Genomic DNA, 25,344 nt, shown 5'->3' with positions numbered 1-25,344 from the left:
TCCCGTCCCCGCTTTCTCAATATTCACTCTTGACATTCAAAGTTCTTACAATGGGTAACTGCGTGACTTGCGCAAGATGCAAATGCATGACCATGAGCCTGGATCAACTCTTCTTCTACAGACGCATCTCGTCGACGGATTCAGCGAGCGTGGCTGGCGGTGTAGGCGGGCTCGGCGCCCTACTGTTGCTCCGACTGTTGTTGCTGCTGGCGGAACGTCTCTGGAAGAAGCGCAAGGCCGGATGTGCCGATTGCGAACGGTGCTTGCGCTCTCCGTCGTCTCTAGGCCCCGGAGGTACCGACGTGTACTCGTTGCGCGCCTTGTTCCTCCTCTGACGCATCTCGACCAATCTGTCCCACTCCCTCTGGTAGTCGCGCTCGTCTAGTTGCAGGTCGTGAAGCACTTCGCGCGCTTGCACTTCGAACTCGATCTCGTCGTCTGCTTCGATCAAGCCGAATTGCACACCGTCGTCGGCAACCATTCCCGAGTTGGAGCGGGATGGTGGATGGGGTGGCGTAGCGCTACGACCTTGCCTTCCCCGTTCGCGTACATTAGAAGCTGCCGAGCTACTCGCTGTAGCGTCAGCGGATGTGGCGACATCTTCCATACTCCCCCGCCGCGATGCCATCCGCGAAATGGCAGGAGAGCACGAGGCGCTACGACCGCTCACGCCGGTTCGCAAAAGGCGTTGCTGAAGCCGGTGGCTCAGCATGTCGCGCCAAAGTGCAGAAGAGGCTTGCACTTCGCTCTCGGATGCTGCTTGCTGCTCCATTTCGAGCAAATGCTCCAAATCCTCGCCGCAGACGCACTGCGTGAACGACTCGTGCTCGTTGCGACCCGCCCAAAAGTCACGCGATATCTTGGGCACCGGATTGGCATCCTCGGCTGTGTACGAGGGCAGACGCATGGTTTGCCAACGGCATGCACACGAGGGCAAGATGAGCCCCCACGAAGCGCGATACGTTCGCACATCAGAGTCACCGAGCGCTGGGTCAGAATACTGGATGGAGACTTCCAGACCATGTGCCATCTGGATAGCACAGTCGCTGCCTGGCAGAGTAGAGGCTCGAGCTTCGGCATCATTGGTTATTCGTGCCACCCAGTTGCATTGTCCTGGGGACGAGACTGTATTGGATGTCGAGCCTGAGGGCGAGGGGTCGACTGCATTGTCCGGCTGATTCGATGGCGGTTGCTGTTGGTGGCGTTCGTCCTTGGCCAGGGCCAGCAGTCCGTCCAGACTGGTTTCGTTGTCGTTGGGCTGAAGACACTTCTTCAATTCTGCTGGTCCGGCTTCAAAGAATACGAATCGCTCCGAGGGCGGCATTTCCCTGTAATTGCGACGTACCCGAGACTTGAGCGTTGTCTGTTGCAACAAGGTCAGTTTCAACGAATGTAGCTGCAGCGTCGGGCTTGGATTGTCTAGCGAGAATGTGATGCGCAGGTAGCCGCCAACGGTCAAGTGCTGCGTCCGCAATCCGAGAAAGATTGGGCCGAGCGATTCTTCTGCGGCACGATGCACATGATAATACGGCAAAAAACCCGCGTTGGCCACGGTCTGGACAAAGAAGAGGTTCTTCTCGGCCACGAGCGTCTTTTTGCCTATTAGTGCCGGGAAAGTGGCCTTGACCTGCACCTTCTGGTGATGGCGTCCGTACTTGCACCTCTGGTACGGTGCTGTGCTGTGATCGACTCGGAAGGAGACTTCGAATTGGTAAATGGATCCTGCTTCCAGCTTGAGGTCGTTTGCCGACTCGATCGTCTTTTTGTTGTAGTAAGGCTGGTTCTGCTCGAAGCCGCCCTTGGGGAAACCGATCGATTCGTAGCCTATCAAGCTGGCGGTCAAATTTATTAGCTTCGATGGAGGTGTGTACTTGGCGGGGATGCTGAGCTGAACGATGATTTGGACGATGGCGGGCTCGTTCTCTTCGGGTGTCTCGTTCTCGGAACGCACCTGCGGAGTGAGAAAGACATCATTGATGGTGGTGCTGAGGATGTTGAGCTCCATGTTTGGGAATCGATCACTTCCAGCAGCGGCGAAGCAGTAAGAGAAGTCCCTGCCAGTTACAAGAACAGTTTGCTTGTGCCGTATTACAAGCAGCGATCTCGGGCAGATGGGAAAATAAGGGTAAGCGGCTGACCCGTCATTCGTCCCAGGCGGGCAGCGTTCAGCGCATGAGGAGATTGTCACGAGCTTGCCGGTCCCACCTGCTCAGCGTAAGCAAGGTTGTGCTTTCAAGGTCGACCGACGTTGCCGAGGTGAAGGACAACGGGCGTGGGAACTTGGAGATTTGTGAGGGTTGGGAAAGAAAGACCAACACTATGATGAGCGACGTCGTTTTTCTGTGCTTGTTTGATTTCTCGCCGAGCGGGCGAAATTTTAGGATTTCTTCCTGAAGCGGCGGCCTGGAGCGAGGCACAGCGGCCATTTCGCCACGGAAACCGGCTAAACTCTTCACTGCGTGGCCAGAGACAATGTAAATCGAGATAGAGTGGGCGATAAAGCCCGATGATCGGGGCTACCATTGACCTCTCCAACAATCGTGGCTTTCGTGAAGATGTTCATTTGTGCTCACGAGGCTGAAGTGAAAGCTCCTGAGAGAAGCAGAGAAAAGCAGAAGTGAGGCTTGATATGGATGGAGAAGGTATTGCAAGGCTTCGTTTAACAGGACTGTATCGTCTGGTATTGGCGACACGGAGAACGAACAAGCTCGTCAAGCATCGTCTCGACTGTAGCGGAGACAAACGTTTGAGGGGAAAGATTTCTTCGCATGACCGGATCTCACCGACATATGAACCGCATCTATTTGCGATGCGTATGACGCGCCACTCGACAGATGACAAACCCTGGGCAGCAAACACACGTATGTAGTCGCTTAACTCTTTCGTCGGTGTAATGCCAAGACTGGCCTCGGATGCGGCGCTGACCGTTCCGACAGACGGCTTGAGACCATCTCCTACGGTAATTTGTTCATACTTCGCTCGACACATGATGTTCAGTGTACAAATCGTGATCTCGAGGTCCAAGATGTTCGCGAAACGCGGGGTAATCTATCTGCACAGCAAAGGTGCATTCGAGGTCTTACTTGCTCGCATAAACGCGGAAACCTTTCATGCGAACATGCTACGTGGGAGTGTGCAGCGGCAAAATCCACCGCGACATCTGCGACTCGTGAAAGCTACAATGTGGGCAGGCATGCCCTCGAAACAGAGGTTGGACCCTGAAATAGTCCCACAGTAGGCCTGCCAGCCTAGGTCAGCTGTCACCGGTCACCTTGTCGAGACAAAAATTTCCCATGCTCCAGCTCGCGAACGTACGAGCTCTCCAAGCGAGGTTGCGCCATTTGCCCACCTTGCCGACCTCTCTTGGCAACCACGAGATCCGAGGGCGGTGTAGAGGACGAATGTTGACCCGTCTTCTGATAAGATTCTTCTAGCGATCAAGACATTCGTCGCTTTGCGCTTGAGCAACAAGGCCTCTCGACCCCTTAGTGACAAAAGAAGTTGTAGAAGGGTCAAAGTGTCCCCACTTCGGGTAGTTAGTCAGGGGTTGCAGTGAGGATCCGAGCTGAGCTCGCTCGTAGCATTCTCACTAGCCGACGACACTGTCCGCGAGCCAGGACCGAGCGGCTATACAGTGGACAGAAGGCGTCTTCATGCAGATCAAGTGGACCCGCTGTGCACCGTCTGACCCCACCTCGATGGGCGTCGATTCGTTGTCGCGACCGATTACCTGCGGCTCTTCGGCTAGCACGTTATGCGGAACCATCTGATCCTATCGTTCGCAACCCGAATCGTGCTCAACGAGAGCTGACTACCCGCAGCCAGTCCGCTCGGCCCTCTCGCTCCGCTTCGTCGTAGCAAGGCAAGTTCTGCTCAGTCTCGCTTCGCACACCGACTTGCAGTTTTCGATCTTCCGACCCGTTCTGTCACCTGAGCGAGGCCGCACCATGTCTGCTCACTGAAAGAGAGCAATACAGCGACACTGTGAAAGGGACTGTCCAAGTCGGGAAGGACACAGGCGATGCCGAGGTCTTGGCCGTATCCGTGTAGCAGCTTCATGTTGATGAAAGGCTTATAAGATGAAGACCTCTGTCCTCACCATTCAACAAAATCCCCCAACTTCTCCGCGTCGTCCCTCCTAGACTAACTCCCCCTGTCTCCCGCGCCCTGAGCCACCCTCCCAACCTCCTTTCACCATGGTTGCCACCGCCTTCAACGCCCTCGTGGCTGCGCTCGCAGTTGCCTCTTCGGTCGTTGCTTCGCCACTCCCCGTAAAGCGTGCACCCACTTGGGCTGACCAGAAGACCGCCACGATCCACCCTGGTGTCAACACAAATACGGCCGGCAGCTGCACGTCCAACTTCATCTACTACAATGGCGATAACATTTACATTGGTCAGGCAGCCCACTGTGCCGGTACCGGCGAGTCGACCAGCACCAACGGATGTACCTCTGGCTCGCTTCCCGAGGGCACCCAGGTCACCATCACCGGTGCCTCGAAACCCGGTGTGCTGGCCTACTCTTCCTGGATCCGAATGCAACAGCGCGGCGAGACCGACGAGAACACCTGTGCCTACAACGACCTTGCTCTCGTGCTCATCGATCCTGCGGACCACGACAAAGTCAACCCCACCGTTCCCACCTTTGGCGGTCCCAATGGTCTTCGATCTGGCGGCCTTTCCCAGTTCGAGAAGGTGTACAGCTACGGCAACTCGATTCTCCGTCAAGGTATCACTCTCTTGAGTCCCAAGTACGGTGTCAATGTACAGGATGAGGGTGCTGGCTGGTCGCACAATCTTTACACAGTCACTCCTGGTATCCCTGGCGACAGCGGAAGTGGCTTCTTCGATGGGTCTGGAAAGGCTTTCGGTACACTCAGCACCGTGCAGTTTGCTCCCCTTCCCGCTTCCAACGGTGTTGGTGATCTGGCCAAGGAGCTCGCCTACGCCAAGACTTTCGACGACTTTGCCGGCGTCCAGCTCGCTACTGGTACCGCACCATTCGCTGTCGCGCTCCCCGACCTTGCTTCTGGCCTCCAATCAAGCCTTCAGAACGCTGCGGGCGCTCTCAGCAACGATGCAGGTCTGCTCTAACTTATTTCACAGCATTGCATTGTCCATATGTCTATCTATCTCGCATTTACTCTTGCAGGAAGTGGATCTAATCACCTATCAATCGAGTACTTATCGCATGTCCAATCAACATGGTGTCAGAATCGTTTGCAGGGAGCCGGTGGATGGTTCTCCCCCAAGCAAACTCAACGAAAGACCTGACATAGATGAGCTTCAAGTCGAGTCGCCGACAATGTCGGAAGCAACAAGAGAGGCAAAGTGAGAAGCGCCAACTTAAGTGTACTGGAAGCCTTATAGGACTGCGCTTCCGCATCTACTCGGCAGTAGGGGGACATCAATGGTCGAGCGAGCCGTTTGACTGAAGCGTGCTAAGGGGCAGACATGCTGCGCCGTTCAATTTCAGCTCCTATGACTTGTCGGCGAGACTGACGAGGTACTCTTGCAACAGCGCGAGGGCCTTGTACCTGTGCGAGAGTGTGTTTTTGTATTTTGGGTCCATTTCGGCGTAAGTGAGCCCAGTGTTCTTGATCTCTAGGATTGGGTCCCATCCGAAATGGGTCGGACCACGAGGAGGCACAATGATGCCTTCGGTCTTGCCCTCGAACAGCTGCACTTGCTCGCCTGGGCCAGCACAGTATGCGAAAGTGCAGATGGCGGAAGCAGAGCGATCTTCGAATCCATCGAGCATCTTGTTCAATCCGTCGTGTCCGATCGTCTTCATAAAGTCTTTGATATAGGGGCCAGGAAGACCTCCGAGAGCGTGAAAACCAAGTGCAGTGTCTTCCGTGATACAAGCGCCGCCGAGCGCTTTAGCAGCAGCTGCGCATTTGGCCTGCGCAACGTCGCGTGTGGTCCCTTGAATCTCGGGCAGATCGAGATCCTTGTTAGTGAGCTCGTAGGGGAAGTCGGGTGAGAGCGCGAAGATCTGCTTGACCTCACGCAGCTTGTTGGCGTTGCCAGTGACGAAAGTTAGTGTCGGCTTGGACATGATGAAGGGCTTAGAGGTGTTGCGGGATGATAGCTGGGTGATTATGAGAAAGAAAGAAGAAATCAGAGAAGGTCGAGCCGGCGTTATTTGACTGAGCCATCTGAACCTTAAATTTCGGCGTGGAAAATTTCCCGATATCCGGAGGCCACCTTCCCCGAATTCACCGGAGCAGTCTCTCATCCTTCCAACAAGCACGTGGAAAGACACCACCTCAGCTACACTCCGGCATCAAGGACTCGCAAGATGTGACTCGGGCAATCAGAACTGCAGACAGAATGACACAGGCAAGTTGAAATGATGCTTGAGTGTGATACGCGTTACGTTCGGCGCCACCAAATTTTTAGCTACATCCAATCAGTTCGTCGTCAAAGCATGTACTCGAATTCGGGGTGCTGATCACCGAGGTACTCGCGGATCTTGGCATCGCCCCAGCCTTGCTGCTTGAGCTCGGTAACGCGGTAGTCTCGCTTGCCCGCCTTTCGTGCCTTGGTTTCCCAAATCATGTAAAGCTCGGCCACCGTGACGAGGACAAGCGCTCCCGCATTGAGTCCGAGGTTGACGAGGAAGCCACGAGCGTAGCGAGGAGCCTCCTGGTTGTAGAACAGCCAACAACTGAGAATTCCGCCGGAATTCGTACACACGATGTATAAGGCAATAGCAGTAGCTCGTTTGTAGTGTCCGGAGGTGTTGTTCAGCATCCAACTAATGCCGAGAGGAGGAATGGAGTAAGTTCCGCAAGATAGCAAAATGATTCCGCCATATCTCTGAGACGCGACTCGCGAGCCGTACGCGAGCGCAATTCCGGCAATCGAAATCAGAATCAGCGCAACCACTGAAATCCATCGCCACCGGTACCTGTCGGAGAGGAGAGCCGAGAAGATCGAGACGAAGAAGGCGGCAGCGGTAGGTGGCACGGAAAGAAGCTGGGATTCGGCAGTCGACTTTGCTATACCAAGCGACTTGATGATGGTCGGGCTAAAGAATGCATTCGAATACAACAACGTTGCGTAAGCAAATCCAGAGGCTGCAAAGATCAAGACGAGCGGGTCCACGAACGTGCGTTTGACCTCTCGCAGAACAAACTTCCCCGTGTACTCGAGTGCTGCCTCGTCAGCCACGGCGGCAACGCGTTTTTCAGCTGTGGCGGTGACGTCCGTGACAGCTTCCGAGTCTGGGCGCACCTTGGTGACGGGAGGTGCCATGCGGGCGTATGCTAATTTGCGCTCCTGGGGAGTCACCCACCAGAGCTTGGAGATGTCGTTGGGCAGGATGAAGAGACATGCGATACCGAAGAAGATGGTGAAGATGCCCTCGATGATGAAGATCCAAGCCCAACCACCCGGTTTGTGCTTGATCAAACCGATGGCTGTGGCAAGGAGACCGCCAAAGGTACCAGAGAGCGATGCGCCGGAGAAGTAGAGCGCTTGTCGGATGCCAAGCTCTTCGCGTTTGTAGAAGAAGGTCAAATAGAGAGCAAGCGCTGGTAGAATGCCGGCCTCTGTAAACCCAAGGAACGCACGGTTGATGTACAGACCAGTCTTGCTGGTGACGACACCTTGAAGTGTGGAGACTAGACCCCAAGAGGCGACCAGGGCAGGGATCCAACGTGCAGGACCGATCCTCTTGACGAGGAGGTTTGAGGGGATTTCAAAGATGATGTACGGGACGTATAGAACGGTCAGAGCAATGCGGTAGTCATACCCATCCTTGCTCATCTTGAGATCCTTTTCGAGGCCATTGAGTCGAGCTTGTCCGATGTTGGTGCGGTCGAGGAAGCTCAAAAGATACAGCATCAAGCAGAGAGGAACAATCTGCCAATCTAGCTTCTTCTTGAGCGACTTCTCCAGAGCGGCACGCTCTTCGTCCGAGAGATTCTCGATGTCATCGTCGGCCTGTGTAGCGGATGGTAGCTGGCTGTGTGAATGACTGCCCTTGTGGTCGTGAATGCTGTCAGTGGGCGAAGACGCCTCGTGCTGATTGGAGAAATCAGCTGTGGCTGCCTGAGCCGACATGCTGGTCCGAACTGGTGCAAGCTTTTCTTGCTCGACTGGATGGATGGAGTTGGCGAGCAGCGGTTGACCAAGCGCAAAGGCGTGGCGGAACAAGGATAGGTCTCTGGGAAGCTTGTTGCGACGGGGGACCAAGTAGGCAGGCGGGCAGTCGGATGAAGACCGGAAACTGGAAGTCTCAGACTCCTTATATGGTTTCTGTAACAACTGTGGGGAAGAGGTGTCTGCCGGAACAACTGTGTCAAGAGCGTGCAGGTCCGGCTTGAGCTCGCCTCATCAGGGTTGGTGCAAGTCGAGTCAGATCATGTGGTCAAAATGCATCTGACCTGCATCGCACGAGCACGATGGGCACATTAGGCAAGGACGTATTGCGTGCATGCAGCCGGGATCCGTTCGTTTGGGTGAGGGCAGAACGAATCAGAGTCAAAGGTTGGTCGAAATCCGTGTAAGCGAGGCCGTCTCTCAGCGCGAAAATTTCCCAGGCGAGCCTCGGGCTCTTGCATTGTGCGACCAAGCGTCCTACGCTGCTGAAACCCGCGGAGGGCTCTCAGGGCGGCTAGCACACGCCTGTCCCGGGCCGATGCTGCACTGTTGCACTCTGTACCAACTGTTCTCCTGAGGTTTAGCCGACCATTTCAGTCTCAGGCAATAATTCTCGCTCGCGTCCTCCTGTGTCCCTCTCCGCGTTGAGAAGAAAGGCGAGTTTGAAGCAAGACCCGCCAACCCCCCACGTCGATTCTTGTAAACGACAGTGACCTTACCGCACCAGACGCACGCTTCGCACCCTTCGTAATGTCCGATTTTTCTATTATGTCTGCCGACGTTGTTTGTGAGTGGTCTCAGGACTGTTTGTCTGTGTGAACATGCTAGGCTACCCAAACAACAGCGGAGGCCGGGCTCGAAGTCGCTCATATCGGATGGAGCGAACCGCAACATCAAGCCTCACAGGTCCGCAGAAGTAGGCAGGTGGATAGGAGCGTGATGATCATTACCGGTCTGGCCGGCTCTCTTCGAAAAGTCTGCTCCCTTATTGTTCACGCCCCACAATCCGGTTGTTGACAGACCGGCACACACCACACGAGTTCCCTTTTCCCGAGCCGGTCCTCAGAAAGAGGCGACAAGGAACGCAAGTCTTGGCCCGTCTTTCCACGTTGGATCCCTTGCAGCCAATCTGGCCGAAGGCGCTTCTGCCGCGATTTCCTATGACTATACAGTAGACCGCAACTCCCCCACGCATGGCCGTCCATTACCCCGCAATGATGCAGCTCTTCCTCGCCGCAGTCATTCACTTGCGATCGCATCTCGTGCAGGCGGTCTGGACATTATAGCCAAAGCCGTCGTGGCCCGTCAAATTAGCCGAAGGCCACGTTGCTCGCGTGTCTTGGGACACAGCTTCGACCAGAGACAAAGTTTGGCAAAGTCGTCGGGTACCTACAGCGAGTGGGCAGGACCCTGACGTGGCAACGACAATCCTTGGAGGTAGCAGCCAATTCTCGAATCTTTTCATCGACCTTCGACCCGTCCATGGAGGTACCTTGTGTCGTTTGGTGTCGTGCAGACCTGCTATGATGTCGAGCAGTTCTGCCAACTGCGCTCATCGCTATGAGCTGCTCTGCTAGCCCCAAATTAGCTAGACGATGGCTGTCCCGGTCTAACATATTTCTATTTCATATAAGCGGCCTAACATATGCAAGTTGACCGGCGGAAGCTCGGTTTTGACGGTTGCAGTGCGCTTTCGATGCAGACCCTTCAAAAGCGTCTTTCCTTCGTCTTCTTCCGAACGGCGCTTTCCATCGGTGACTCGTTCAAGAGGTTCAAGAAGGCACTTTGCTCCCAACCTCCATTCCATCTTCCCCATCACCTGCTGATCACCTTGCGAACATGGCGTCGGCATCCAATATGTCAGGCGCTTCGGCGTCGACTCGCGAGTACCATGCCAATCCAACCTGGAGGTCCAAGAAGGAAGCGCAGCAGGTCGACTATCCTTCTCAAGAAGCTTTCCAGTCGGTGATGAACCGCATCGAGCGTCTACCGGGCTTAGTCTCCCCCAACGAAATTGATCGACTTCGAACGCAGCTCGCTTCTGTGGCTGAAGGCAATGCTTTCCTCCTCCAGACTGGTGACTGCGCCGAGCTCTTCGACTACTGCGATCCGGAGCAGATCCAGGCTAAACTCAAGCTTTCCTTGCTCATGAGTCTTATCCTCATCTGGGGTGCCCGCAAGCCTGTCGTTCGAATCGGTCGTATTGCGGGCCAATACGCAAAGCCACGATCCAAACCGACCGAGATCGTCACAAAGATCGACCCTGTAACAGGTCAGGCTTCCCAACACGAGATCATGTCTTTCCGTGGCGACAATATCAATGCCTTCAGTGCAGAGCCTGCGAGCGGTCGTATCCCAGATCCAGAGCGCTTGCTTCAGGCCTACTTTCACTCTGCTGCCACTCTCAATCATATCCGTTCCGAGTTGGCCAGTGGCCTTGCGGACCTTCACGCCCCCCGCCAGTGGTCCTTCCAGCACGTCCAGTCCAGCGCGCTTCAGGCAGAGTTCGAATCTGTCGTCGATTCTCTCACAGATGCACTGGACTTCATGAGGACCATCGGCGCCGATCCCAGCACCTTCTCCTCGAGCAGCGTGCTCAACTCAGTCGACTACTTTATCAGCCATGAAGGTCTCTCACTCGGTTACGAAGAAGCTCTCACCCGCTTGGTCCGAAAGCCAACACCGGCCAACCCGCACTCTGCGCGCAATGTGCATCCTTCCGACTTGGCAAATGGCGCTCCCACTGGCGACTCCTTTGACAGGTACGATTTGTCGGCCCATACCATCTGGCTCGGCGACAGGACACGACAGTTGGACGGCGCGCACGTCGACTTCTTCTCATCCATTCGCAATCCTGTCGGTGTCAAGGTTGGTCCCTCCATGAAGCCTTCAGAACTCATTCAGATCCTCGACATTCTCAATCCGGACGTTCCGATCCCAGCAGCTGCTTCCTCCGCACGCACCAGCGGCTGGTCCACACCGAGCGGAACTACTCCCAACATCGTGTACGGCAAGGAGAAAGGCCGTGTCATGGTCATCATTCGTCTTGGCGCTGCCAAGGTTACCTCGCATCTTCCTCCCCTTCTCGAAGCTATTGCTGCCAGCAATCACAAGGACTCAATCATCCTTCTCTGTGATCCCATGCACGGCAACACCCAGACCAGCCCTTACCCACCTGCATCCTCCGATCCCAACGCACAGCCGCTCAAGACGCGCTCGTTCGGCGACATCATTTCCGAGATCCTCTCGTTCCTCGAAATCATCTCTTCCGACTTCCCCACTCTGCACCTCGGTGGTGTTCACCTCGAGCTGACCGGCGACAAGGACGTCACCGAATGCTTTGGTGGCTCGATGCGACTGGAACCCAAGGATCTCGAGAGAGGCTACAAGAGTCACTGCGATCCAAGACTCAACTTTGAGCAGTCGCTCGACGTCGCTTTCCTCCTCTCGCACTACTTCCGCAACCAGCGTCTCGGTAACAAGAAACAAGGAGCAGCCAGGACCGAAGACGAGATCAAAAAGCAACAGGCCATCATCGCATCCGGGTCAGGCGACGAACTTCTGGCAGAGCTCATCTGTGGGATCACCAACCGTCCGCAGAATTTGTGATAGTGACGTGGCATTAATTAGAGCAAAGAATGTTTAAGGACAAAGACCAGCTTTGAATATTGCTGTGCGAAAGGTGTGTTCACAAGAGAGAAAAAGCTGTTGAGAAAGGTTGAAGAGGGCGTAGTAATGGGTTTGTCAAGGTGTGAAGATGCTAGAACGACGATCAGACGATTCACGTGGAAGAGGCTTTGGCAGTCGGTGTTCTTGGAAAGCCTGGATGACCGCTTCTCGAGAGCCAGAGAACGGCAAACGCTTCAGCGTGTCCTGCAAGCTCTCGAGACGGCCAGCAGCCTCTCGCGACTCTTGATTGGCATCCAATGGGACTGTAGGATTGGACTGCGCGGTGGGATCGACCTCCGTTCTCAGAGAAGGTTTGAAGCCCTCCAGATAAGGAGAAGTCGGATCGGCTCCGGAAATTGGGAAACCAAAGCTCGGCACGCGCATCATGGGCTTGACGAGCCCAAGTATCGGCTGTTTGCGCTTCTTTGCAGGCGCTTCTGGAGGCAATGCGTTTGAATGATCGGTTTCTTGTTGACCAGGCCCGTTGTCCGTCGACAATGTGTCCTTCATTTCGACGTTGTTCATTTGAGGTTCAGACAACGCGGAGGGGGCTGCCTCGATGTTTTCAAAGTTCTGATCAGTTTGTTGGTGGGCAGGTGCACGAGACCCTCGTTGAGGAGATTTGACGGTCCCAGCATACAAGGGTGATTTGCGTTTGCCAGAAGGCGACGTCTTGTCCGGTGCTTGACTGTCATCGTCGTATCCATGCATCTTGTCGGATCGGACTGGCACATGGCGAGTCCCTTCGGGCAATGAGTCATGCTGGTCGATGGCATGGTCAACACCATGCCACTTTGCCAAGTCTTTGAACTCGCGTAGTGCCTCACCGCTGGTTGGACCATGATTCCAGCCTGAATCTGGCTTCTTGTTCGCGTGCGCTGGAACGGACTCCGAGAATACGTCTAGGGGCTTTGAGACTGGACGGTACGCGGGAACTTGTCCGTGCCGCATGCGCGCTTGATGTAGCAATTGATCGTAGTCGACAGGTAATCGGAATTTCTCGGGTGTATTTGGTGTCGTGCTGGCCCTAGATGAAGGTGTCATGCCGCCATCAGGCGACACGATTGGCGATGGATCGCCGAGGGGCGTGTTGGACTCTGAAGCATCGCGAGGATCGTGCTTGAAGTATGGGCCGTTGGGTGTGAATGAGTCCCCAAAATCGTAGTTCGGGGTTGCAGGATTCGACGCATCGGCTTCTGTGCCAGCAGGGTCAACGGCGTCTCTGGGCGTGGGATCTGGAGAGACCTTTTGCGAAGCGACTGGCTTGGTACGTATGGGAGCAAGACCTGGTGGTGCACCTGCTGCCACTTCTTGACCTTTTTGCTGCAACGGTGGTCGATACTGGGGATGTCCGACGTACCGCATCGAAGCTTTCTCAATTTGAGTCTGTTGGAATTTGCGCATGACCTTGAATCTTTCGTCCATCGCTACAAGCGTGTTACTCAGACGATCCGCAGGAATACGCCGCCCAAAGCGTACTTCGCCACGTGAGGCCGCCTGCTGCGGTCTCATTTGCTTGGATGACTCGCCCAAATCTGGCTCGGTCTCGGGAGGAACTGGTCCCCGAATCGGCCACGTACGATCCGACTCGATTTCGTTGTCAGGCATGGCTCGCAGAGTGGTTGGAGTATGCGGACCTGCCTCGAAGTTGTTGAAGTTCTGTGTACGGTAGGCCTTGCGAGACCGACGCCTTCGATATCTGCTATTACTCGGTCCGCTTTCGTCAGAGCGAGGATCGGCAGCTTCAGGCGTGTCTGTGACCTTGACTGGCACATTTTCTGCAGGTTTGAAGTCTGATAACTCCGGAACGTGCGTCACGGCGACATCTTTTAGACCGAATTCCTCGTCGGTGCTTTTAAGAAAGGCTGTGAAGGCCTGTTCGTGGGGGATCGGGCCTTGTTGCAGAAGGGCGGGCAGACGGAGCACTCTTGGAACAAAGTAGTGCTTCCTGAGGTCTGGCTGGTAAATCCACTCCTTTTGGATGCCTTCTGAAAAGGAATACGGCTCCTTAACCTTGTCGACTTGTCGTAAAACCTTGGTGTAAGCGCTGCGAATGCCTTCACGAACGCGATTGCCATCCTGAAACACCCCAAGGCTCTTCAGACGATCAGGCACCTCGGTATCCAGTAGCCTCCTTGCAGTCTGTGTGTGAAGTTGTTTGGTGAGCGGAGGGTGACCATGCAATGTCACTGAGCTAGAGTGGCCCAAGGTGGACGCTGGCCAAACGACCACGAGCAGGTTCAGTAGCAAGGCAGGAAAAAAGGCCCGCATCACGTTGAAGAGATTTTGTTGATCGATACCGGACACAGACGTCAAGCAGACCCATTGTCCTGCACGTTGAGGTGTGAAGTGTTGAGGACCGGACTATGGGGCTGGGCAGCAAGGAGGTCTTGCTTGCCTGGGCCGGGAAAGCCCAAGATTCACTGTCGTTGCCTTTGTTTGGAAAAGGGTTCTCGGTCAGGACAGCGCATCTACTGTAAGCCTGGTGAAAAGGACGAGCGAAAGAATGGGGGAGCCAGGCAGGTGATCCGCGTGCTGGAAAATGAAGTCGAGCCCGTGGGTTCGCATTCCGCCGTTGGCTACAGTAGGTTGATGAGGTGAATTGAAACAGCGTGCAGTGGGCTGAAGGATACGTCCTCGAATGCACAGCAACACTGTCCGCGGTCCGACAAGCCGCCAACTGGCGTACTGTATGTGCTTGACACCGAGACGATCACGGTTTCCATGTGTTTCCGTGGTTGCCTCGCAAAACAAATGGATCGAACCGACTGCTTTCCCCCATGCTGCAATCATGTTGATCGTATGGCAAGTCAAAGCAGCGATCCTGTCGTGAACCAATACTTGGCTCCTCCTCTAGGGGGTCCTGGGTTAGGATCGGTACGAGGCAGCTCTCGACGGCTTGAGTGGGTGACCACGACCTCGAAGGCCCGATGTCATGACTTTTGAAAGCGGGGCGCTTTGCTGTCGGAGGCCGCGTTGTGCAAAATTCTCTCTCGACCACGATCGTCAACAGGCGTCGTGTCGGTGGCTGCCTTACGCCTCGGTCTTAGCGATACTTTATCGTGCAGAGCAGATCGACGAAGGTCAAAATTCTGCGTAATGTTAGACCTGGTATATTTCTTGATTAAAGGCTGGATAAAAATCTTCCACATGCAAATCGAGCAGAAATGCGGGGAAGCGTAATGTTGCCTAAGTGAGTTTTCACTCGGTTGGGTTACACGACGCAGGTAGACAAGTTACACTCACGGGCCGCGCAAGTGTCAATCGTTGGTAGGGCCGCTCGTGCAAAGTGGATCGTCGAGGTACATGCAGCGAGCTGCAGACTATTCAAGCAGAGCACTTCTTCCCTCCACCATACGCTATCCAATAGATCCACAGAAGGCTCGAGCATTCCATCAACACAAACTATCGCCAAACTTCAGAGATGTCGTAGACGCGGAACACAGACATCCCCGTTGCACCCATCTGCGGACTGGGCTCGCCACTTTGCTCGAGGTCAAGAGGCGCTCTGCAGCCTTACACGTTCGCGGTCGACCTTTTTCTGAACTTGCTTCGCTCAGATGTCGCCCATCAAGATACCCGGCTCTTCCGAGCTATACAGCGTCGATGATGCCGACCAGCCACGATCGCTGAACTTCGACGGCGATCGCGAGCACGATCTCAACAGTGTGCCTCAGTATCCTCACGCCAAATCAGGAACATCCAGCAGCCCAGACCAGCCCCGACAACCGCGCCATCAGCTCTCTCCCATCTCGTATCCCGTCGTGACAGGGTCATCCAAGCAAAATGACAGCGCCTTCGATGCCATGCTCAACAGCCCACCAAAGAAAAAGTCGATCGGTTCCAAGATCTTGTCCAAATTCAAGCCCGCCTCATCCGACGAGAAAGCCGATCCTTCTAGCAGTCCGCACTCACAGCATACCAGCGGCGCTCAAACACCAGCTCGCGCGTCTCTTGGCAGTCGCGCTGCTCAAGAAGCAGAGGCGCACGAGTTGCGCCGTGCCCTGTCCAAAGAGCAACAGAGGCGGGACAAGAGCAAGCAAGCATCGTTCAGCAGCACCGACGGACTTCGGAACAGGGGTCTTTTTCGCAAGAAGCACAAGCTCGATAAGGGAGCTCCGCAAGACTCGGATCTGGATGAGCACGATGACCACCGCATCTCCGAAGAGACGACCCGCTACATTGCCGAGCAACCTTCGCATCTTGGCCGCTTCCGCAGCGGATCGACAAAACACTTTCCTGGCGGACTCTACGACACTGACGACACCAGAACCGACGCACGCCTCATACGCGATCAAGAAGCTTCTACTCAATTGGACAGTCAGCGGCCCGGACGAGCTGCTACGTCACTGGACGAAGCTGCTAAAGATCTTTTTGCGCCCCTGAGCGACAAGCTCGACGAAATATTGGACGACGGCGATCTGCACGATTACGACTCGGATGGTTCCGACGATACTATCGACCATCTGATTCGTGAGGCGGATGGATACGATAGCTTGCGATACAATACCCAGGGAGACATGTCCGCAGGGATCGATTTCGACACCCTTCATGCCGTTCACCAACGGGAGCGCTCATTGAGCAAGAGCAAGGATGCGCAGAGCAGCCGAAGCTCTTATTCAGGAGGCGCCGCCAAGGCGCTCAGTCAGCCCCTCTTGGAACTCGAAGACATCGAGCTCGAGACCTTCTTGCAGAACTTTGCTCGTCATACAAAGGAGGTCACCGTAACACGACCCTCCGGGATGCAAAAGTACAGGATGCCAAAGTGGTCCGACTTTCGCGTCTCGCCTAATGATAGCACTGCCCCTAGCCCAGGTAACAAGAGGCCGTCGATGCTCAGTCGAGTCGATCGCGGTCTTCACCATCTTTCCGAACATCCGACGTCTGCTATCGCTTCGGACCCACATGGAATGGACCCGACCGCTCCGACCGGAGACGGGCTTGGAGCAGAGTCAATGTCAGACGATAATGATCGCAATACCAAGAAGACAACGCCTTCCAAAAAGAAGGCAAAGGGCAAGACGCCCAAACGGACTATTTCTGGCAACAGCAAAACGTCCTCGCACATGGATGACAACAGCGATGAAGATTGGGACCTGATTGTGCCTTCGTCACAGGATGCCTTCAGCCCTGACGACGAGCTGCGTGTCTATGCGGAGGACGAAGGCGTGGACGGCGTCGCTTTTTGCATCGCTTACATTCTTGCGTTGGTCGAGCGCTTGGCGCCCGAAGAGATTGAGCATCATACAGACAGAGGCTACCGGGAAGGTCTCATACGTTCGCATCTCGAACGTCTCTACACCATTGCACCTTTCTGGGAGCAGCTCGCGTTCCGGATCCGCCGTTTGTACCGATGGGAGGATCCCAAGACAACGGCGGCGGCGGCCATGATCTACTTTGTGCTTTGGTACACCAACATGATTCCGACCGCCTTCATTCTTATGATCATGTTCTTCATCATGCGATTCAAGTACTTCCCACCGTCAGAGAGCTACCTCCACGACGCGGTCAAGTTGCGCATGGCCCGTGGTCAGGCTGCCAATACACTTTCAGAAAAGCTCCGTCGTCGCAGTCGACTCGATATTCTCAACATTTACAAGCGATGGATCGTCACGTTTGGCAAACCGACTCAGGAGGCCATGGGCCTCGTCGCCGACTTTCACGAAAAGGTCAAGAATCTCATCCTGTGGCGAAACCCAGGTGCGAGTCGGCGTACGCTGGTCCTCTTCGGTGTCCTCAACCTCTTTGTCACGTTTGCGCCTGCGCAGTACGTCTCCAAGGCCATCTTCTTCTTTCTTGGAATCACCTTCTTCTGCCTGCTGCCGCTGCAGAGCTACTTTCCGTCGCATCGCAAAGCTCTGTCCCCTCTGTGGTGGGCGACATTTGGAGCACCGACCGATGCCCAATTTGCGGTGCAACTGCTGCGCAAACGGCATCTGGATGTCGACCGCTTTGCGGGTCAGTTGAGTACTGCCGCTGACGTTCGACGAGCTGTACGGTCGCAGGGCAACAAGTCCAAGCTCAAACCTCGACCGGATCGTCGCGAAGAGGGGATCGCCTACGATCAAATAGAGGACCCGTCCCGGGCTACCACCGACTACGTCGAGATGACCAACGATGCCACGCTCAAGCCGCGTAAGCTAGGTAGCTTCTTCTGTCAGTACAAGGGTCTTCCTGGTCGCTTGCATGTCAACACCAAATACCTCTACTTCACACCGCTTCACTCTCCCTCTCAGAAGCGAGGCCGCACACCCATCGACGCGATCGAGTCGATTGTCAAGACCAAGAGCATTCGACTGATGGTGTGGAGCTCGCTGGGCCTCAAAATCGTTCGAAACAACGGCAAGGCACCGCTCTTGTTGGCCAATCTGCCCAATAGGGATGAAGCATTCAACCTGATTCTGGCCGTTTCAACGAATGGTAAGTCAGGCTCACATTGAACAAGCACAAAGTTTGCCAAGTACTGACTAACCTTTACTGTGTCCCCTCGAATGGATCCCCTACAGCAGCTGGTGCCAAAGCGTGCTGAATAGAATCAACTCAACTTGTATACCCAGATATGCACGGAGCTGTCATGAGCTGTCGCCCTTCTTGTCCAATTGTTGTTTGAGTCGTTGTCGCAGGGCGCTGTCCCCAGCACCGACGGCCCTGCATGGCTCGCTCGCGAAGCCAGTAGAGAGGACTGTCAGCATGTGTCCACAAGATTTGCTGAGCGTACTAGAATACACTTTTACTGCATTTTGCGACACCATTTTCTCTTGTGATTTATCGACAGACGAAGAATTGGCCGACATTGGTTGAGACGTGCGATTCCTGCCTCCACATTCTTCCTGATCAAACACGACCAACAGTAGCTGACCACATCGCTCCTTACGGTGAACGACACGGCCTGCGAAGATTGCGGTGCGATGCAGGATCAAGTGGACCAACTAGTGCAAGACCTGATCAACAAAGCTGAAAGGTGAGTATTGCTCAGAATCTCTGCCATGGGCTTGGAGGAGGCTCATATTGACGCTGCTGTCTTTTGTTGTGCTCGGCAGCCTCGATCCGACGGAACGATCGCTTGTGGGAGTGTCCGGCATCCCAGGCTCAGGCAAGTCGAGCCTCGCAGTGAGACTTGTCACTGGACTCAATGCTGCATCGAAGGATATAGCCATTTGCGTCGGCATGGACGGGTGGCACTATCCGCGCTCGACGCTCTCAAAGTTTCCCAATCCGAAAGAGGCGTTCGACCGAAGGGGCGCAGAATGGACGTTCGACGCGAAACGCTTCGCCGATTTTGTGACACTGGTAAAGAAGGAGACGACTATGGTACATTCAGCTCCCAGCTTTGATCATGCCAAAAAGGATCCTCTGGAAGACGACGTTGTTGTCCTACCGTCACATCGAGTGGTTGTGTTTGAAGGACTGTATTGCAATTGCGATGTTGGAGAGTGGAGGCGAGCGGCGCAAGAGCTCGATACGAGACTAGTCTTCCAAGTTTCAAAGGACGAAGCACGGCAACGGCTGGTGACGAGGCATGTCAAGACAGGGGTGGCGAAGGATGAAGAGGAGGCGCTTTGGAGAGGTAGGCCCCATCTCTCTTACACGCATCGAAAGACTCAGAAGGCACAAGGCTGATAACATCTTTGAACGCTTGTCCCCGTGAACTTGCAGCTGAAAACAACGATCTCCCAAATGGCGACTGGCTCATGTCGAACTTGCTCGAGCCGTACACTGTGGTCAAGAGCATCGACGATCCTTCTTGGCGGTAAACCTCATCACCACGCTAGCAAACGCCAAGGACAACACTATCAGATTGCATCTTCGAGATGCTGGATCCACATGGTCCGTACTATGCTACTGTACATGCTTACGAAGAGCAACACTCCTGATTATCCTTCCATCTTCTATGGGCTCAAGGACATCGCTCTCGATGACCCAGCTGCGACCAGGTAGCTCCGACTGGTTCCACGCCTCGACCAAACCCTCAATCTCGCCAGGCTGGATGCGGCCCTCGTGCGGCGGTGAATCGTACTCTGCTGAGGAATTCGGATGGACTAGACCGACCGCTTCGCGCTGCTCGTCAGACAGGGTGACGAAATGGCTGAGCAGAACAATGCCTCCTGCACGAACAAGTTGCGCAAGGCGAGGGAGCAGAGCTCGTGGGTGAAATCGGACGCAGAGGACAAGATCGAATTTGGTCTCATCGTCGTTGGTGCTGGCAGCCGACTCAACAGGTCCTGGGAGCAGCGGCGAGAGGCCGAGCTGCTGACATTGCTTCCACAGAAGTGGATCGTCTGCATCCGTCCTCACGGACTTGCCTTTGCCGGAGCCAATCAGTGGCTCGAGATAGCCATCGTCGCTGCACTTCGCCCACAACAGCTTCTCGCAGCGCGGAAATGATGGTGAATGAGCAGAGACTTCTTGGCTGAGCCATAGGTCGAGTGCAATCTGCTCGGCCCGCGAGAGCGCTGCTTTCCAGCTGTCAACACCGATGCCGGCCCAGGAACACGGCGGTGAGCGGGTGCGAGAACCGTGCAAGATCCAGGCAAGGTCTCTCGCTGCACCGCAGCCCAGATCGAGTACCCTGAGAGCGCTGTTGCGAGACGGCATATCGCTTTCGAGGCCGAGAACAGTCCTGCGCACAGCATAAGACGGGCGAAACAGTAGCCTCGGGACATCGTCTCCGTGATCACCTGCGGCAACACGTGTCTGATGGCTTCCAGACGTGCGCAGCAGTCTCAAGCGCTCAGCAGAGCTGAAAAATGTCGAGCGGGACAAGACATGCTGAGAAGTTGTCGCAATGGATCCCGATGCTTCGGCTGCAAGGTAGAGGATTTTTGCCGACGGAACCTGAGCGAATGCCTCAACCACTTGGTCTTGCTGAGAAAGATCCGCCACTACCAGGAAGGGTGTGTTGCGTGGAGGCAGATAGCTGTATCGAGACCTGAGCTCCGATACAGGCGAGATGTGATACGAGTTCACCAGGTGTGCTCGGTGGAATGCTGAGTCCGGTCGAAGGTCGAGCACCAGTCGAGGCTCTTCGAGAGCAAGATAAGGCGCTAGAATGTTGCGGTCGGCATCGCTCCCGACAGACTCGGAAGGTTCGGAATGCGAGTCGAACACAGCATCGACGTCGCCGATGGACATGAGGCCGAACCCTCTCGGCGCTTGGAAGGGCTTGGCGACGTTGAAGGATCAGGATCGAGACTGGAAGGTCGTGTGATCCTGCAAAGCCGATGAGGCTTTGAGTCCGCTCCCTCGGACCCTGAAGGGGCTCTCCAAGAAGTATTACAGAAATTAAGGTTGGAAAATCTTGGCCCGTCCGTTGTCTGTGCTGTGGAGTCGGCCAACGAAACTTTTTTTGACGCTGCTTGTGCGCAGCGATACCGTTTGCCTTCAACGTCAACTTTGACCTACAACCTCTCTTTCATCGACCCTTCGCTTGATCCGAACAGCGTCGATCTCCTGTCGTGTCAGCAACGATAGGCAGGGCACCGCGATGCAGGCTGGCAAGATCGTTCAGAGGCCATCGGGCAACGGCACGCCGATCCTTCAGCCCGTCACACCGTCAGAGAAGCCTGCAGAGGGATCCACACATGGCGTTCTTGCCGCTGCCGCTGCTGCTGCCGCTGCTGCATCGTCCGCATCGAAGCTAGCTGAGCCGACACCTGTGAATCCATCTTTACCCTCCGCAGCAACGCTAGGAGGAGCAGCGACGCCTTCAGGAAAAGCCACTCCATCAGCCGCAACCTCCGCGACACGTTCCAAAACCATCGTTCTGACCGACGCAGGTCGAGCGCCTTGGTACAATTCGATCGGAGAACCAGTGTCAGCCTATGTCGTTGGTATCGCTGGTGGGTCTGCCAGTGGCAAGACGTCAGTCGCAAGGGAGATTCTCAAAAAGCTGCCCAACGTGCCTTGGGTCGCCATTGTCAGTCAAGACGCTTACTACAAATCGCTTTCGCCCGAAGAGTCCAAGCTTGCCTTCCAAGAACAATACGACTTCGATCACCCCGACGCTTTCGACTACGATATCCTCAAACGATGCATTCAAGACCTGCGCCAAAGCAAAGCAGTAGAGATTCCGGTATACAGCTTCGTGCAGCATCAGAGGATGTCAGAGACAAATTATCTCTACGGACCAGCCGTCCTGATCGTGGAGGGCATCTTTGTGCTGCACGATCCCGCCATTCGCGATTTGCTCGACCTCAAGGTCTACGTGCAAGCGGACTCGGATCTGATGCTTGCGAGAAGGATAAAAAGAGATATCGTAGAGAGAGGCAGGTCGGTCAACTCGGTGCTGGACCAGTATTTGCGCTTCGTCAAGCCTGCTTTCGACACGTTTGTATCGGCTACTGCACGACACGCTGACATGATCGTACCCGGATCGCACAACGAGGTCGCCATCGAGGTCATCAGCCAGCACATGGAGAAGCAACTTAGGAACAGATCCAGGAAGCTGCGTGCCGAATTCTACAAGACTCCCGCCACAAATGTACCTGCACCTCAGGGGACCGACAGACATTCGACTTCGATGAGCCCTTACGACGGCCTTGGCTCTGCCTACGAGCGACGAACGAGCCTGACGCACATGAAACCCAGGTTGGAACGCAACGAATCATTCGGACTGTCATCGTCGCAGCTGGCTCGGGGCGCATCTAGCACTTCAACAGCCGACGAGGCGGGGCTGCCACCCAACGTCACCTTGCTCGCCCAGACTCCTCAGCTGCAGTCTCTGCTCACGCTCCTACATGATCGATCCACGCCCACGAGCGAATTCACGTTCGCCTGCAAACGTGTGGGTACGCTCATCGTCGAGCTGGCGACTACCTTGCTACCGTATCGAGAGAAGGAGGTAATCATCCACGGCGGCCGCAAGCACGTCGGCCATGAGCTCAACATCGAGAGCCTCTGCTCGGTCTCGATCCTTCGCTCCGGTGCTGTTCTCGAGCCCTCGCTTCGCAGAGCATTCCCTGCCATGTCGCTCGGCAGTCTGCTGATTCAGTCCAACGAAGAAGACGGCGAGCCGCACCTGTACGATGTCGCGCTCCCATCGTTCATCCGTCGGCGCGAGACGGCGGAGAAGTCGTGGGTGTTCTTGCTCGACGCTCAGATTGGTACGGGCGCAGCTGCATTCATGGCTATCAGGGTGCTGTTGGATCATTCGGTACCCGAGGACCAGATCATCTTCTTGACGCTTCTGGCTAGCTCGCAGGGCGGCATCCATGCGTTGAACCGCGCCTTCCCACGTGTTCGCATCGTTGTCGCTGGTGTCGATCCAGGGCTGCAAAAGCTGCGCATTCCGTGGCAATCGTCGGTGTCAAACACCGCCTCAGCTATCAAGCCCGAGCGCGACGAGTCGAGGGGCTACGACGAGAATGCTGCCGTAGATGAAGACGACCTCTCACCTGGATTCAATCGTCGCGACAATCTGCACCTTTTGGCCTCGCCACCATTGCACAGCGTGGACGGAGGATTTGCAGCCACCGCAGAGCCTAAGCAACAGCAGCAAAGACATTCAAGTCTGACGAAGTCTCCAGCTAAAGGTAGCCGCGTGGTGTTTGCAATCACACCTGGATGTGGCTCGATTGGCGATCGGTTCTGGGGTACGGGTTCTCGGTGAGCGTGCGCACAGCCTCAATCATTGCCCGCGGAACGCTGTCACGGACTTTTCGGACTGCGGATCACGATCTGACGAAACGAATATGAAACTCACGCTTAATATTACGCCTCGGACTCATCGACGAGCTCGCCGACAATGCCGTATTTGCCGGTGAAGTGTGCTTCCCACTCTTTCATGTTTTTGCTGTTGCGATCGAAGACGAGAGTCGAAGAATGTAAAACGTCAGCCGAGTCCGCGACCAATCTGTGTATGTCCACGACGTTATAGTGACTTACACCTCGCTCGCAGTGAGATCTTGAAGCGTGTCGATCGGCTTGTCCAGAGGCGTCAACATTTCCATGTCAAAGCTCTGCTTGGCCATGCCTCTGCTGGCGTCCCTGCCGGCAAAGTTTCCGTACGGACCACCCGGACCGTAGAAGTTCTTGCCTTTGGTGACGTCGAATACTTTGCGGTTGATGGCGAGCAAGATGCGCGGGCCGTCTTGCTTGGTGGCTCCAGTTCCGTCAAAGACGGCCAGCGTGCGTGGTGTGTACTTGGTCCACTCGACCGTGTCGGGGTGGTTGGGTGGCAGGTAAGTGTATCGATCCGAAGGCGCGGCGAGGTGCGATCGCGCTTCTGCTATCGACGGTGTCCACCGCGAGGACTCTGGCAAAGCGGGACGAATGAGTGGGATGACAATGTAGACAATAGCGAGCAAAAGGACGAGGTTGAGTGGGTTGGTGTAGATAGACTCTGCAAAGCCCTGCAGCGTAGCAGCCCAAGAGGGCGACGCGGGCGATCCGAAGATTCGTTGTTGAAGCTGTTCCATACTGCCTATGCGATCGATAGCAATATTGGTGCTGAGGAGAGATGCACGCGCGTGCAAGGACGATGAGTGACTAACGAGAAGGGAAGGAGTGTTACCGTCGGAAGCGTTCCGACCAGGTTGTCGGCGCAGCAAAATGAATTAAGGTTTCCACCGCAAAGCCGAGAGCCGAAACCTGCGTTTGCCTCGACACACGCACACACCACTCCATCTTTCTCGCTTCGACCAGCATCGTTTCCTCAATTGTTTTGACCGACACTCGAGGCCGTCTCCTTCGCTGCAGCTTTCTGCTGTGATCGAGGCAGGCAGATATGACGCAAGGGCCAGACGGGCCTGTGCTTTTCCGAGATACAGTGCAGTCTGATTCCATAGCTCTGTTCTCATCCACCTCCTCGCAGCCCCTGGCTCTTTGGTCTCACCATCAAGACGTTGACCTGCCTGAAGACTCCGGCATACAGCTGGTGATCGACGCCACCGATGTTATAGCACCAAATAGTCTTGACATCACCCATGAAAGCTTTACACTAAGGACGGAAGAGACACGCAGAGGCCGTACTTCTGAGCCGGTGCTGCACATACAATCTCCAGCTGTACGCGGCACTTTCATCCGTTCTCCGCCAGATGACCAAACTGATCTTGGAGTTCGGCTTCCCTATATTTCGATTCAATACAGAGCGATCGGCAAATCACGACATTTTGCTTTCGAGGTTGGGGTGGCAGATCGACAGGGGCGACGTGGTATCATAAGGGTGAGCAGCTTCCACATCGAGCCACGACTCTATCTGCCCACAACATCGCAGCAGGTAGCATCAGACGATCAAAGCACTGGGTCTGAGTGTTCACAGGGTGCGATTCTGCACCTGCCTCTGAGCATGACCATCGACTCCAATCTCGATGAAACGTCCCACGCATCATGGCAGGTGCTCACGCTTCCTCTCGAACGAATCACCAAGCACCTGTCCAACGCAGCCCTCGTTGAGCACTCAGATGCGCACAAATCCTTCCATCATACAGCGTTCGGCACTTTTCACAGTGTCACGTACGTGAAGATACATGCCAATGTACGGCTCAGAAGGGTTTGGTGCTCTGGGCGTCTACCAGATCATTTCGACCTTCCAGAATTTCAGTTGTTCTCGTGAAACTGCATTGTG

At 55.2% G+C, this 25,344-nt stretch overlaps 12 protein-coding genes across 12 annotated transcripts; 6 read left to right on the top strand and 6 right to left on the bottom strand.

Moving 5' to 3' along the window:
* Positions 1-115: 115 nt before the first annotated feature.
* Positions 116-3,766, bottom strand: PHSY_000105 (hypothetical protein; the record flags this gene model as incomplete). The annotated part of the gene is made up of 2 exons (XM_012330748.1): positions 116-1,951; positions 3,695-3,766. 2 exons carry the CDS (start codon positions 3,764-3,766, stop codon positions 116-118), a joined length of 1,908 nt encoding a protein of 635 aa, XP_012186138.1.
* A 430-nt stretch (positions 3,767-4,196) lies between these two features.
* PHSY_000104 (hypothetical protein) lies at positions 4,197-5,093 on the top strand (the record flags this gene model as incomplete). The annotated part of the gene is made up of 1 exon (XM_012330747.1): positions 4,197-5,093. One exon carries the CDS (start codon positions 4,197-4,199, stop codon positions 5,091-5,093), a length of 897 nt encoding a protein of 298 aa, XP_012186137.1.
* A 385-nt stretch (positions 5,094-5,478) lies between these two features.
* Positions 5,479-6,060, bottom strand: PHSY_000103 (non-canonical purine pyrophosphatase; the record flags this gene model as incomplete). Its single annotated transcript, XM_012330746.1, has 1 exon — positions 5,479-6,060. One exon carries the CDS (start codon positions 6,058-6,060, stop codon positions 5,479-5,481), a length of 582 nt encoding a protein of 193 aa, XP_012186136.1.
* A 365-nt stretch (positions 6,061-6,425) lies between these two features.
* Positions 6,426-9,370, bottom strand: PHSY_000102 (transporter; the record flags this gene model as incomplete). The annotated part of the gene is made up of 2 exons (XM_012330745.1): positions 6,426-8,276; positions 9,320-9,370. The coding sequence occupies 2 exons, from the start codon at positions 9,368-9,370 to the stop codon at positions 6,426-6,428; spliced, it is 1,902 nt and encodes a 633-aa protein (XP_012186135.1).
* A 598-nt stretch (positions 9,371-9,968) lies between these two features.
* On the top strand, positions 9,969-11,720 carry PHSY_000101 (phospho-2-dehydro-3-deoxyheptonate aldolase; the record flags this gene model as incomplete). The annotated part of the gene is made up of 1 exon (XM_012330744.1): positions 9,969-11,720. One exon carries the CDS (start codon positions 9,969-9,971, stop codon positions 11,718-11,720), a length of 1,752 nt encoding a protein of 583 aa, XP_012186134.1.
* A 135-nt stretch (positions 11,721-11,855) lies between these two features.
* PHSY_000100 (predicted RNA-binding protein) lies at positions 11,856-14,051 on the bottom strand (the record flags this gene model as incomplete). Its single annotated transcript, XM_012330743.1, has 1 exon — positions 11,856-14,051. One exon carries the CDS (start codon positions 14,049-14,051, stop codon positions 11,856-11,858), a length of 2,196 nt encoding a protein of 731 aa, XP_012186133.1.
* Positions 14,052-15,340: 1,289 nt separating this feature from the next.
* Positions 15,341-18,581, top strand: PHSY_000099 (hypothetical protein; the record flags this gene model as incomplete). The annotated part of the gene is made up of 2 exons (XM_012330742.1): positions 15,341-18,200; positions 18,556-18,581. The coding sequence occupies 2 exons, from the start codon at positions 15,341-15,343 to the stop codon at positions 18,579-18,581; spliced, it is 2,886 nt and encodes a 961-aa protein (XP_012186132.1).
* Positions 18,582-18,688: 107 nt separating this feature from the next.
* On the top strand, positions 18,689-19,534 carry PHSY_000098 (hypothetical protein; the record flags this gene model as incomplete). Its single annotated transcript, XM_012330741.1, has 3 exons — positions 18,689-18,741; positions 18,821-19,347; positions 19,437-19,534. 3 exons carry the CDS (start codon positions 18,689-18,691, stop codon positions 19,532-19,534), a joined length of 678 nt encoding a protein of 225 aa, XP_012186131.1.
* Positions 19,535-19,619: 85 nt separating this feature from the next.
* PHSY_000097 (hypothetical protein) lies at positions 19,620-20,912 on the bottom strand (the record flags this gene model as incomplete). The annotated part of the gene is made up of 1 exon (XM_012330740.1): positions 19,620-20,912. One exon carries the CDS (start codon positions 20,910-20,912, stop codon positions 19,620-19,622), a length of 1,293 nt encoding a protein of 430 aa, XP_012186130.1.
* Positions 20,913-21,264: 352 nt separating this feature from the next.
* On the top strand, positions 21,265-23,388 carry PHSY_000096 (hypothetical protein; the record flags this gene model as incomplete). The annotated part of the gene is made up of 1 exon (XM_012330739.1): positions 21,265-23,388. The coding sequence occupies one exon, from the start codon at positions 21,265-21,267 to the stop codon at positions 23,386-23,388; it is 2,124 nt and encodes a 707-aa protein (XP_012186129.1).
* Positions 23,389-23,489: 101 nt separating this feature from the next.
* Positions 23,490-24,196, bottom strand: PHSY_000095 (potential sterol binding protein; the record flags this gene model as incomplete). Its single annotated transcript, XM_012330738.1, has 2 exons — positions 23,490-23,571; positions 23,664-24,196. 2 exons carry the CDS (start codon positions 24,194-24,196, stop codon positions 23,490-23,492), a joined length of 615 nt encoding a protein of 204 aa, XP_012186128.1.
* A 308-nt stretch (positions 24,197-24,504) lies between these two features.
* On the top strand, positions 24,505-25,332 carry PHSY_000094 (hypothetical protein; the record flags this gene model as incomplete). Its single annotated transcript, XM_012330737.1, has 1 exon — positions 24,505-25,332. The coding sequence occupies one exon, from the start codon at positions 24,505-24,507 to the stop codon at positions 25,330-25,332; it is 828 nt and encodes a 275-aa protein (XP_012186127.1).
* Between the last annotated feature and the right edge of the window lie 12 nt (positions 25,333-25,344).

This window comes from Pseudozyma hubeiensis, assembly GCF_000403515.1.
Source record: "Pseudozyma hubeiensis SY62 DNA, scaffold: PHS4, whole genome shotgun sequence".
Lineage (NCBI taxonomy): Eukaryota > Fungi > Basidiomycota > Ustilaginomycetes > Ustilaginales > Ustilaginaceae > Pseudozyma > Pseudozyma hubeiensis.
Note: the sequence above shows the minus strand (reverse complement) of the source record. Positions and strands in the feature narration are given on the sequence as shown.